This window comes from Oratosquilla oratoria, chromosome 6, assembly GCF_046742065.1.
Source record: "Oratosquilla oratoria isolate Oo_2021 chromosome 6, ASM4674206v1, whole genome shotgun sequence".
NCBI classification, from domain to species: domain Eukaryota; kingdom Metazoa; phylum Arthropoda; class Malacostraca; order Stomatopoda; family Squillidae; genus Oratosquilla; species Oratosquilla oratoria.
This window is the reverse complement of record NC_134782.1, coordinates 68,699,349-68,713,237: the sequence shown is the minus strand read 5'-3', so window position 1 is coordinate 68,713,237 and position 13,889 is coordinate 68,699,349. Positions and strand designations below refer to the sequence as shown.

Genomic DNA, 13,889 nt, shown 5'->3' with positions numbered 1-13,889 from the left:
ACATCTTATAGACAACAATTTAATTGCTAAGACCATTTGATCAAACAATGTAGCTGACAATGAGAATGATTCTTGTCCCAACCTCTTCAATGATGCTGGAGGATGTACTCCTTAAATTCACCATGCCCTACGCCTTACTGGTTTGTGGCATATTGTACAGAAAAAAAGAGGTAACTTTATTTATGCTGCTAAATATCTAGAAAGAAAAATTGGAGTGTTCACTACAAATAACCTAAAAAAATATGGTAAAGGTGTGTTGATCCAAGCTAAGGATTTAACACAGGCCATGATTCTCGTCCATCTACCTTGCCCTTTAGATGGAATTCTTGAATCCATCAAACCAAACCAAAAATTTAATTACTGCATTAAGGTGTATCTACAACCAGGACCTGGATGAATTCTTAGATGACATCCTTCAGTTATGCCCTGATAATTTTCATTGAGTGAGAAAGATTAGAGGAAATAGTAACATGATCATGCTCACATTTTATGGTTTGTATCTCCTCAAGCATGTGAAGACTGGTTTTCTCTCTCTCTCCCAGTAAAGGGTTTTATTGACTGTCCTTTACAGTGTTACTGGTGCTGAGTTCGGTTATGGAAGGAAGAACCATACAAATAATCCACATTCTCCAAATATCTCCATTCCTCTGCCCACCACCCTCACATTTATCTTCCACACCATCCCATCCATGTACACACGATGACATAACAACCTTGGCACAAACCCACCTTCATCTCACACCACTCACTCTCATAATACCCAGCTCCAACAGAAACTCATGTAAAAGCTTTTGACTGCTCTTAACAGCTTTCCCTCAATCCCATATATCTGCAATACCTCCCACAGTGCCTTCTCCAATCTATAAAGGCCCAAAAAACATCCTTACCTTTTGCTAAAACCTTCTTGCAAATCTGCCTAAGTACAAAAATTTGATCCACACAACCTTTACCTTTCCTAAACCTACACTGCTCCTCACCAATTACTGCCTCTGTTTCTAATTGTTTCAATTAACCTCTCCCATATTATGACAACTACATAGGTGTCATGATTATATTTATTTTGTAATTGTAGCTGAATGACCCCTGAATTCTATGAACTGGCTTGATCACATTTCCTGTGTTTATTATTACTCAGAGTGAAAGAGTACGAGTGATACAGTAGCAACTTTATATTTTATAACACAAGTAGTATTGTAGATCATCGAATCATCATACATTAGGCATTTGATGCTGTGCCTGAGAATTTGACTCATATTGAAGAGGTTAATACCTTTACAAATATGCTCAACAAACTGATCCTTCTAAAACTACAACAAACTGATCCTTCTAAAACTACAACAATCACATTTGTCCCCTTTTCCTTTGTAAAAAGGAAATACACAAGCACTCCTCCAGTCCTCAGGCAAACTTCCCTCCCATAGGCACATATTAACCTCTTTGATACGATGACTCCTACGTAGACATCATGAGGTGGGAGTTATACAAGGATGCTGGCGCTAGCATCTTGATTACATTTATTTTGTAGTTGTTGCTGAGTGACCCCCAAGTTCTGTGAACTGGTTTGATCATATTTTCTGTGTTTATTATTACTCAGTGAAAGAGAACAAGTAATACATCTGCTCCCCTCTTTGCTTCCCTCACCTCGTGTTTTACTTTTCTCTTTTCCTTGTCCCTCTCACAGGAATTTACAGGAGAGATTTCTTATTTTGTTAGCCCACAAAAACTCTCCACCTCTCCATCTATCAGCACATTGAGGAACAGGACTGTATCAGGCACCAAAGATAAAAAAAATTGCATTTATATTGAGAGTGGCACTTTTGAGCCACATTGTTTGTAAAGGGCAGGATTTGGAGTTCAAGATCCAATTGTGCTTTCTTTCCCTTAAAAATAGTATGAATTTACTGCTTTAACAAGGACATAGTTATTTTTTTTCCCAACAAAATATTCTCACCTCAATAAGTTCATAAATGACAGGACATCCCAGATATTCATCACACTTCTGTGCACTTTCCACTTCAATTGTTTGCAAAACTGCATCATCAATCCCCCTGGGGTTCCTGAAAATGAAAATACAGCACTTTTGGTCATACAAAAGACACTAGAGAAGCTGAATTAAATTCTGAACTTAGACTGATTATTCTAACAACATTCATGTATACAATTAATACAACAGGAGAAAGATTTCATACCTATATTACATAGACATGTACTGAATGAGAGGGAAACAAGGGTGGTGGATAGGAATGGAATGGGTGGGAGTGAAATAGGCAGGAAAAAGCCCTTGGCAGATATAGATAGATGTACAGAAAACTTTGCAATCTTTACCCTTTACATTATTTTTTTTGGGGGGAAAAATATTTGTAATGAAACTTCATTAAAGTAATTATGAAAACATGCTGTCTTTAACCTCTTCAATACGAGCCAAATTCTCGTGGGCAGCACTAGCTGCCTGATGCATGATGATGAATCACAATACTTGTGTTATAAAATATTAATAACCATGGAAAATGATCAAGCCAGTTTACAGAATTTGGAGGTCACTAGCTACAACTACAAAATAACTATAATCAAGACACCGACACCAACATCCTCATATACCCACTTCTGTCTCATGTTGCCTATGTAGGCGTCATTGTATGGAAGGGGTTAAACAATTTCCATTGACTAAAATCATGAGAATAGCGAAAAACGAGGACTGTAGACTAATGCAAAAAGATCTAAACATCATTTTTGCATGGAGCCAAGAATGGAAAATAAAGTTCCATCCATCCATTCATATAACTAAGGTCTTATACCCCTTTACCAGAGAGGTAGACAAAGTCAAAAGACATATATATATATCCACTCTCACCCATTTCACTCCCATCTAACAACCTTTCCTCCCTCTCATCTTAGTTCCTCATGGATGACAGGTCATCCCTGTCTACCACCCAATGCCCTGGGTCAGAAGCAATGGACCAAGACACAGCACATCCACAGCAAGGCCATTTCACTTAATCGGCAACTTTCCCTCTCTGTCCCCTCATGCAGAAAATGAGAGGATGGGGAGAAATCCTTTCGGGTTGCATCAAACTATCATTCACACACAATCACTCCCTAACCCCCCATCCCCCACCCACTCCCTTCCTTACATCACAGTATCATCTATACACAACCATTCTCCACTCACTCCTATCTCTTGCCTTCTCCCTTCCTTGTTCAACAGACATTCCTTCTTGATCAACACCCCTTTTGCCCCATCCATCCATCTTATCCTCAGTTGCCTCCTCATGTTCACTCCTTCCAAGCCTCTTTCACTAATCTTTCTTCATTCATTCGTTCCATGTGTCCAAACCATCCCAATATTCTTTCATCAACCCTATCTGCCATCTCCTTGTCCACCCCTGCTCTATTCCTCACCTCCTTGTTTCTCACTCCATCCAACCTTGTAACCCCTACCATACTTCTCAGGCATTTCATCTCAACTTTTCCTCTCTGTCTCTCTTAAATTCTATGTCTCTGACCCATACAGTGCTGTCAGCACTATTACCCCTTTATACAATCTCCTCTTTGCATCCATTTCCAAATGCCTATTTCTCATTACACTTTTTAGTCCCCCATGGAAATTAATTGCTTCTCTCATTCTAAAATTAACCTCCACCTCTGCTCTTCCCTTTTCAGCCACATGTGACCCAAAGTACCGAAAGTTATCCACTTCCTCCAGCCTCTCTCCTTTAAGACTTAATTCCAAATTGCTGCCATCCTCTCCCCTTGTACATCTCATCACCTTATTTTTACCCAAATTTACCTTCAACTTTCTCCTATTGCATACCTTCCCGCTATCCATTGCTAACTCCCGTAATCACCCTCTGACAATCCAAAAGCACAGTGTCATCAGCAAGCAAAAATTGGTTCACCTCTCATTTTTCTCTATTTTCTTTGTCCCTAGAATATGATTAGACCTATGTAGGTGTCATGAAGTGCAAGTGGGTATTAAAGGATGCTAGCATCAGTGTCCTGATTATACTTATTTTGTAGTTGTAGCTGAATGAACCTCATATTCTGTGACCAAGCTTGATAGAGTTTTCTGGGGTTATGAACATTCTGGGTGAAAGAGAACACATATAACAGCTGTAAGTTATTATTATTATGCGATTATTGTGATGCATCATTGTACATCAGGCAGCCTGTGCATGTGATTATCTGACTTGTATTGAAGAGGTTAACCATCTCCAATCCCCTGCCCATTACCCTTGTATCTACCTCCTGCACCACCCCATCCATGTACACAAAAGAAGTTCAATACCAAAAAAAATGCAAAACACTGGAAATGGGCAATAGTGGCAAAAGGCTATCCTTAAACTATTCCTTGGGAAGTGAGCCCATTGCAAAAGCAAAAGATGAAAAAGATTTGGGAATGTTGATAAAAGACAACCTGTCATCAGCAGAATTGTGGGAGAGACATACAGACAGTTGCAGAAGATTAAATTGGCTTTTCAGTATATGGATGAGGAATTGATGAAAAAACTAACCGAAACCCTGGAACATGTGTCAGCGCTATGGTCTTCACAGAATTGTGGGAGAGACATACAGACATCGAAACACACACACACGCTCATCGAAGCAAAACCGCTCGTCGTCGCTGTCGGCGCGCGACCAAGAATAAGAGGATTTACGACGAAAAAGGAAAAACGGGGTTGTACTGTAGGGGTGGGGAGTGTGAACGTGAGTGCCCGAAATGGTATCTATGCAGTGCTAGTTAATTGTGTTAACTCGAAATTACAAAAATTTATTAAAAACGACTCGAAAGCCAGTTGCGAATCAGAGCCATCTGGCGGCAATCCACTGAACCGCGATGTAAACAATCGACAAAACACGTGTTATGACAATGATTTCTTAGGGTTTGGTAAGTACGAAAGAGAAGAACTTAAGTAGATTATTAGAGATAGAGAGAGAGATGAGCAAAAATAGGACTCGGTGGGAAAATGAAATCATGGACTTAAGAAAAGAGGTCATTGGTTTAATTGATTGTTTATCTAAGACTAACCATGAAATTTCTGACCTGAAAAAAAGCTAACTTGGATCTTACAAACGAAATTAAAGAAATGAAAAGAGACATAAATGAACTGAAGAATGATAATGAAAAGAAGAAAACTAATGATAATAATAGCGAAAATCTAAAGCAGGAAGTGAACAACAAATTACAAGAATTGACACAAAAGATCGAAGAAAACTTAGGTGGGGACAGTATCCAGGAAATTAAGAAGTGGAAAGAAAATATTGAAAATAAAGAAATTGCTTTCAAAGAAATAGTCAAGCAGCAAATGCAAGATAATGCAAAAGACACAATCATTCAAGTGATTAACGAAAAAGCAAATTGGGTCAGGGACACAGTAGATAGGAAGAAATGTATTGTGGTTTATGGGCTTAAAGAAAAACAAGGATTGGCGAGGTACATGAGAGAAAAAAGAAGAAAAAGAGACAGCAGTAGAAATCCTTAATGAAATTCAGGGGGGAGATAGTGATTCAGGCACAGACTTAGAAGAGGATCTTACAGAATTGGGTCGCTTATACTAAGGATAGGAATCGACCTCTAAAGATAAAACTAAGGTCACAAGTGGTAGTAGAAGACATATTTGAAAAAGTAGGTAACTTGGCAAAGAGTGAAAAATACAATAAGATATGGATAAAAGAGAAATGAGTAGTACTGAGGAATTAGAAAAAGAAAGGGCGCTAAGAGAAGAAAGCAAAGGAAAAAAACTTGAAAAGATCGGAGACAGAATGCAAAGAATTCCAGTGGAGAGTAATAGACTTGAGATTAAGACAATGGCGCTTCAAAACGAACAAAACAAGGGAAGAAGAAACCAGGGAGAAGGAAGAAAATTAAAAGTGGCCTATACCAACATTGACGGACTAATTTCGGGACTGAACGAACTCGATGATTATCTGTTAGAAGCAAAAACCAGACATAATGGGAATTGTAGAGACTAAACTAAGAGGTGAAATACCATCCACTGTTATCGGACAAGGTTTATACAACTACTGGATAAAAAACAGGGACAAGAAAAAGGGAGGGGGAATCATGTTCTTGGCCAAGAAAGACCTAAAGGTGACAAAAATTGCAGAGGGCAAAGGTAAAGCTGAATTGATCATGATAAAAGTCGAAGGCAAGAATATGAAAAAGTAGAAAAGTTTGTGGTGACTTATGTGCCTCCAAAAACAAGCGCTTGGAAAGAAATTGAACATACAAAAATGCTAGATGACACAAGAAAATCACTCAATGAGATACTAATGGGTAAGGGTAATCTGGTAGTTATGGGGGACTTCAATTGCAAAGAAATTTGTTGGGACAGCATGACAGTGCAAGGAGGAGATGACTCGTGGGGCAATGTACTGCTAGATATGACCATGGAGTACACAATGACCCAATGGATCTGAAAACACAAGGTACAGAAATAATGAAGAGCCATCGAAACTAGATCTAATATTTACAACAGAGCCTGAAATAGTGCATAAAGTCCAGTATGAGACACCAATTGGAAAGAGTGACCATGTACTCATCGAAACTATACTAAAGGAAGAAATAGACATAGAGAGGAACGAAAAGCATAGGAAAGGAAGACTGAGGTACAACAAAACAGACTTTACAAAACTAAAGACATTCTTCCGGAATGCAAACTGGGAAATATTTTACAGGGAAGAAACAGCAGTGGAAGAGAAATGGAATATATTGATGGAAAACTCCAATGAAGGGGAAAACAGGCATGTACCAAGACAAAAGCGAGAGAGAGAGTACATTAAATGTTGGTTCAACAAAAGATGCAGTGAGGCAAAAGACAGAAGGGACAAAGCTTGGAAAAAGTGGAGAAAAGACAAAAAACAAAGCAAATGGCAAATTTATGTTAACTATAGAAATGAGTATGTTAATGTGAGAAGAGAGGAGAAAAGGAACCATGAGAAGGATATTATAGACAAATGCAAAGAGCAACCCAAACTATTCTATCGGTATGTGAATGGTAAACTTAAAAACAAACAGGAATTGGTGAAACTATGCAAGGAAACATAGAATACACAGAAGATTTAGAGATGGCCGAAGTCATGAACAATCACTTTAAATCTGTTTTCACCAGAGAGAAAATACTGAATTGTGACATAGACAAAAAACAAGAAAATCTCCCCTCATGAATGAGTTTACAGCATCACTAAAGGAAAATATCAGAACATTTATCAAGGCTGGATGTCAGAAAAATCACATGGCCCGGACGGTATTGCAAATTGGATTCTAAAGGAGTGCAAAGAAGAACTAACAGACAAAATACACATCTTAATAAACAGCTCACTTAAAGAAGGAAAGATACCCGAGGACTGGAAAAACGCTAACATTGTACCAATACACAAAGGAGGAAACAAAGAAGAACCCACCAACTATAGGCCAGTATCACTAACAAGCACCATTGCCAAAATTTGTGAGAAAATAATCAAGAATAGATGGGTAAAACATCTGGAAGACAATGACATATTAAACCCAAGACAATTCGGATTCAGACAAGGAAGATCATGCTCCACAAACTTAATATGCTTTTACTCAAGACTAATAGACATAGTGCAAGAAAGAAATGGGTGGGCTGATTGTGCATTCCTAGACTTGCAAAAAGCCTTTGACAAAGTACCACACAGAAAAAACTACTAAAAAAACTGGAAACACATAGGAGGAATACAGGGAAATCTACTAAAATGGATAGAGGACTTTCTGACTGGTAGAAAGATGAGAGTAGTGCTCAGAGAAAAATATTCAGACTGGAAAGAGGTGATCAGTGGAGTACCGCAAGGATCTGTACTGGCACCAATAATGTTTGCTATCTATATGAATGACATGGATGAGGACGTGAACTGCTACATGAGCTTCTTTGCCGATGACGCCAAACTGCTAAGGAAAATAGAAACTGATGAGGACTGTGAAGCACTGCAAGAAGACCTAAATAGGGTATGGAACTGGAGTCAGAAATGGGAAGTGGACTTTAATACTAAGAAGTGTAGCATAATGGAGTTTGGAAAAAGCAAAAAAAACAGAATATCAGGAAAAATATACAATTGGAACCAAAGAAGTAAAGAAAGTAGGATCCGAAAAAGATTTGGGAGTAATTATCACGAACGACTTGTCCTATGATATACAGATTAACAAAATTGTCGGGGAGACTTACAACTTGCTAAGATCAATAAAAGTGGCGTTTACATACTTGGACGAAGACATGATGAAAAAAATATTGGGGTCCTTGGTAAGGCCGTGAGTAGAGTTTGCAGCGACAGTGTGGTCCCCCAGTACCAAAAAGAATATAAAGAAAATAGAAAGAATCCAAAGAGCAGCTACAAAAATGGCACCTGCACTTGCAAACCTATCATACGAGAGAGATTGGCTAAACTGGAGTTACTGACACTGGAGCAAAGAAGAGAGAGAGGTGACCTATTGACCATCTACAGAATCATGAAAGGCACAGAGGTACTCGATAGTGAGAAACTTACTTAACTGGGACAAAAGAAACACAAGAGGACATGGAAAGAAAATAAAAAAACATAGCTATAGAAGAGAACTGAAGAAAAACAGTTTTCCTCATAGAGTTTTGGACACTTGGAACAAACTGGACAATGAAATAGTATGCGCAAAAAAACCATTCATGAGTTTAAAAACAAACCTAGACACTGCAAGATACAAAGGCGGGACAACACGAGCATAGCTCCCCTTCCCGCAAAATACAACTAGGTAAATACAACTAGGTAAATACAGAGTGAAGGAAATACACAAGATTGGGAGAATACAAAGGACAGCAACCAAACTGGTCCACAGCCTGACAGATAAACCATGTGAGGAAAGACTAAAAGCACTGGGTCTATCAACCTTGAAAGATTAAAGAGAAGAGATGACATGATTGCAGTGTTCAGCTCACAGAAGAAATTCTGGATTAAAAAGTGTAATGAGAAATAGACATTTGAGAATGGATGCTAAGAGGAGATTGTATGAAGGAGTGATTGTGCTGACAGCATTGTATAGGGCAGAAACATGGAACATAAGAGAGGAAGAGAGGAGTTTGAATGTGTTTGAGATGAGGTGTTTGAGAAGTATGATAGGGGTTAATAGGCTGGATAGAGTGAGAAACGAGGAAGTGAGGAGGAGAGTGGGGGTGGAAAGGGAGTTGGGAGATAGGGTTGATGAAAGAGTATTGAGATTGTTTGGACACATGGAAAGAATGAATGAAGAAAGACTGGTAAAAGAGGTGTGGAAGGCAGAGGCGGAAGAAGTGAACATGAGGGGGCAACCAAGAATGAGATGGATAGATGGAGTAAACAGGGCATTGGGAAAGAGGGGAATGTCTGTGGAGGAAGGGAAAAGACAGAAGATAGGGGTGAGTGGAGAATGGTTGTGCATGGATCATGCTGTGATGTGTGGGAGTGGTTGGGGTATGGGGGGTGAGGGAGTATGTGAATATTTTGATGCAGCCCAAAGGGATTTCTCCCCATCTCTTTTTCTGCATGAGGGGACGGAGGGGGGGAGTCACCAATCAAATGAAGCAGCCTTGCTGTAGATGTGCTGTGTCTTGTTACATTGCTTCTGACCTATACCATTAATGCATATCCCGGTCTTGGATGGATCAGGGTTTTGATGATTTTTTCATCATCTCTTCATTTATATTGATATATCTGTCAGGTGACAGGTTGTCTTTTATCAACGCTCAATATTTCTCCTCTTTTGCTTTCAAAACAGGTTCTCTTCCCAAGGAATAGTTTAAAGATGGTCTTTGGACACTCTTTCCAATTTCCATTATTTTGCATTTTTTGGTATTGAACTTCATTTCCCATTCTTGACTCCATGCAAAAATAGTGTCCAGATCTTTTTGCAATAGTCTACAGTCCTCCTTGCTTTTCACTCTTCTTATATTTAAATCATCTGCAAACATGTTGGCATAGCTTGTTGACCTTCCATCATGTCACTGACATAGACAAGAAACATTATTGGTGCAAACAATGAAGTTTGTGGAACTCTGGTTGTTACTGCTCTCCATCTTGACATCTTATCCTTTGCTACTGTCCTCGTGCATCTTTCATCAATTCAGGTAGTTTGCCTCTCTGCCCTCTAACATGCTCCAACTTCCACACAAGTCAACTGTGAGTTACATACATTTACCAAGGGCTCTTTCCCCCTTACAAGGGAGGTAGGAAAAGTCAAAGGCATAAATCCACTCCCACCCATTTCATCCCCAACATACTCCACTCCCATAAACCACCCCTCCCTCCCTCTTTTCTTGGCTCCTTCTGGATGATAGGTCATCCCTGCACCTCACTCACTGCCCTGGATCAGAGGCAATGTAGCAAGACACAGCACATCCACCTCAAGGATGCTTCATTTAATCGGCACCCCCGCTCTCCGTCCCCTCATGCAGGAAAAGAGAAGATGGGGAGAAATGCCATTGGGACAAGAGAAGCACAAGAGGGCATGGAAAGAAAATCAAGAAACATAGCTACAGAAGAGAACTGAAGAAAAACAGTTTTCCACATAGAGTATTGGACACTTGGAACAAACTGGACAATGAAATAGTATGTGCAAAAACCATTCATGAGTTTAAAAGCAAACTAGACACTGCGAGATACAAAGGCGGAACACCACAAGCATAGCTCCCTTTCCCACAAACAACAACTAGGTAAACTAGGTAAATACATACTTCCTCACCCCCACCCACTCCCCTCCATACATCACAGAATCATCCATACACAGCTATTCTCCATTCACCCCTATCTTCTGTCTTCTCTGTTCCTTCCTCAACAGACATCCTCTTTCCCAATGCCCTTTTACCCCAACCATCGATTTCATCCTTCGCCCCCTCATGTTCATTCATTCCACCTCTGCCTTCCACACCTCTTTTACTAATTTCTTCACTCATTCTTTCCATGTAACCAATTTATCCCAATACTCTTTCATCAAATCTATCTCCCAACTTACTTTCCGCCACTACTCTCCTTCTCACCTCCTCATTTCTCACTCTATCCAGCCTAGTAACCATTACCAAACTTCTCAGGCATTTCATTTCAAACACATTTAAACTTCCTTTCTCATATTCCATGTTTCTGCCCTACACAGTGCTGTCAGCACAATCACCCTTTCATAGAATCAATAGGGGCATCAAAAGAAAATTATTGGAATGGATGGAAGACTTCCTGACTGGGAGAAAAATGAGGGTAGTAATTACAGACAAATACTCGAATTGGGAAGAAATGATAAGTGGTGTCCCGCAAGGTTTGGTATTGCCTCCAATCATGTTTGCCATATAAATAAATGACATGGATGAAGGAGTGGAGTATTATGTGAATTTTTTCATAGACACAAAAATATTAAAGAAAGAGCACAGGAAAATTGTGAATCATTACAGTTAGACCTAGACAAAATCTGGAAATAGACTTAAAAGTGGGAAGTGAACCTTAATATCAAGAAGTGTAGTATAATGAAGTTTGGAAAAAGTAAAAATAGAATATCAAGAAATTATAAATTGGTGAAGAAGTAAAAAATGAACTCTGAAAGAGACCTTGGAGTAATAATCAGCAAAGTCATGACACCGGACAAACTTATCAATAAAATAGTCAGAGAAACCTTCAACTTAATAAGGTCAGTGAAAGTGGCATTTGGCTACTTGGTTGAAGAAATTATTAAAAAAATATTAATTACACTAATAAGGCCAAAACTGGAGTACAGAGCAACACTATGGACACCCAGTACTAAAAAGAATATAAAGAAATTATAAAGAATACAAAGAACAATGACAAAGTTGGCACCAACTCTCTCCAAAGTAACATATAAACAAAGATTGTCCAAATTGGAACTATCAACTCTGGAACAAAGAAGAGAAAGAGGAGATCTGCTGACTATAGAATCATGAAAGGAATGGAAATCCTAGATAGGGATGATTTATTAAAATGGGACAATGGAAAAACAAGACATGAAAAACTCAAAAAGGATATCTATAGAAGAGATCTAAAAAAAAAAAAAGCTTCCCACATTGAGTGCTGGAATAAATTAGACAAAGAAAAAGTGTGTGCAAACACTGTTCAAGATTTTAAGAAAAAACTTGATGCTGAAAGATACAAAGATGGATCACCATGAGCATAGCTCCCTTCCCATATAATACAACTAGGTAAAACACAATCTCCTATTAACATCCATTCCCAAATGTCTATTTCTCATTACACTTTTTAATCCACTCCAAGGCATTTACTTGCTTTTTTTTTCTCTTGCTCAAAGTAACTGAGTTACATTATCAATAATCTTCTCTAGGTTATGGCACACACTGTCCACTCACCCCTCTCATGTGTTTGTGTTTTTACCTAGTTGTATTATACAGGAAGGGACCTATGCTCATGGTCACCTATCTTTGTATCTTTCAGCATCAACTTTTTTCTTAAAATCTTAAATAGTGTTTGCACACACTGTTTCTTTATCTAAATTATTCCACATATGTACTCTATGTGGGAAGCTATTTTTTTTCAGATCTCTTCTATAGTTATTCTTTTTTAGTTTCTTTTTGTGTCCTCGTTTTTCAATTGTCCCATCTTAATAAATCCCTATCTAGGATTTCCATTCCTTTCATGATTCCATAATCAGCAGATCTCTTTCTCTTCTTTGTTCGTGAGTTGGTAGTTCCAATTTGGACAATCTTTGTTCGTATGTTAATTTGGAGAGAGTTGGTGCCAACTTTGTCATTGCTCTTTGTATTCTTTCTACATACATACATATACCAAAGGCCTTTTCCCCCTTACATGGGGGGTAGGCTAGCCAAAAAGAAAAAGGCATAGAAACCACTCCCACCCATTCCATTCCCTACATATTCCACTCCCCTCCACCCTCCTTCCTATCTTGGCACCTCCTGGATGACGGGTTATCCCTACATCCTGTCCACTGCCCTGGGTCAGAAGCAGTGTAGCAAGACACAGCACATCCACAGCAAGGCTGGTTCATAAATTCGGCGACCCCCCTCTCCATCCCCTCATGCAGAAAAGGAGAAGATGGGGAGAAATCCCTTTGGGTTGTGTTAAATTTTTTCTCATACATACTTCCTCACCACCATCCCCCACCCACTCCCCCTCATGCATCACAACATCATCCACATACAACCCCTCTCCATTCACCCCTATCTTCTGTCCTCTCCCATCCTTCCTCAACAGACATTCCCCTCTTCCCCAAAGCCCCTTTCACCCCATCCATCCATCTCATCCTAGGATGCCCCCTCATATTCACTCCTTCCACCTCTGCCTTCCACACCCCTTTTACCAATCTTTCTTCACTCATTCTTTCCATGTGTCCAAACCATCCTAATACTCTTTCATCAACCCTATTTCCCAGCTCCCTTTCCACCCCTGTTCTCCTCCTCACCTCCTCATTTCTCACTCTATCTAGCCTAGTAACCCCTATCATACTTCTCAGACATTTCATCTCACATTCAAACTCCTTCCCTCTTCCTCTCTCATGTTCCATTTTTCTGCCCCGTACAGTGCTGTTGGCACAATCACTCCTTCATATAACCTCCTCTTAGCATCCATTCCCAAATTTCTATTTTTCATTACACTTTTTAATCCACCAAGGCATTTACTCGCTTCTCTCAATCTACATTCTACCTCCACCCCTACTCCTCCCTTTCCTGCCACTTTCACACCCAAGTATCTAAAACTATCCACTTCCTCCAGTCTCTCACCCTTAATACTCACTTCCAGTCTGCTGTCACTCTCTCCCCTTGTACATCTCATCACCTTACTTTTGCCCACATTTATCTTCAGCTTCCTTCTTTCACACACCTTCTCAAACTCTTTCACTAACTTCCTCAATCCCTCCTCTGATCCTGCTACAAGTGCAGTGTTGTCAGCAAACAACAACT

At 39.4% G+C, this 13,889-nt stretch overlaps 1 protein-coding gene across 2 annotated transcripts in view; it reads right to left on the bottom strand.

The window, feature by feature from the left end:
- Positions 1-13,889, bottom strand: part of LOC143026569 (E3 ubiquitin-protein ligase RNF25) — a 62,260-nt gene that overhangs the window by 16,017 nt on the left and 32,354 nt on the right. For both annotated transcript variants that reach the window (XM_076187183.1, XM_076187184.1), the window contains exon 4: positions 1,952-2,057. In XM_076187183.1, the coding sequence (XP_076043298.1) occupies positions 1,952-2,057 (106 nt within the window). The remainder of the gene's footprint in view (positions 1-1,951; positions 2,058-13,889) is intronic.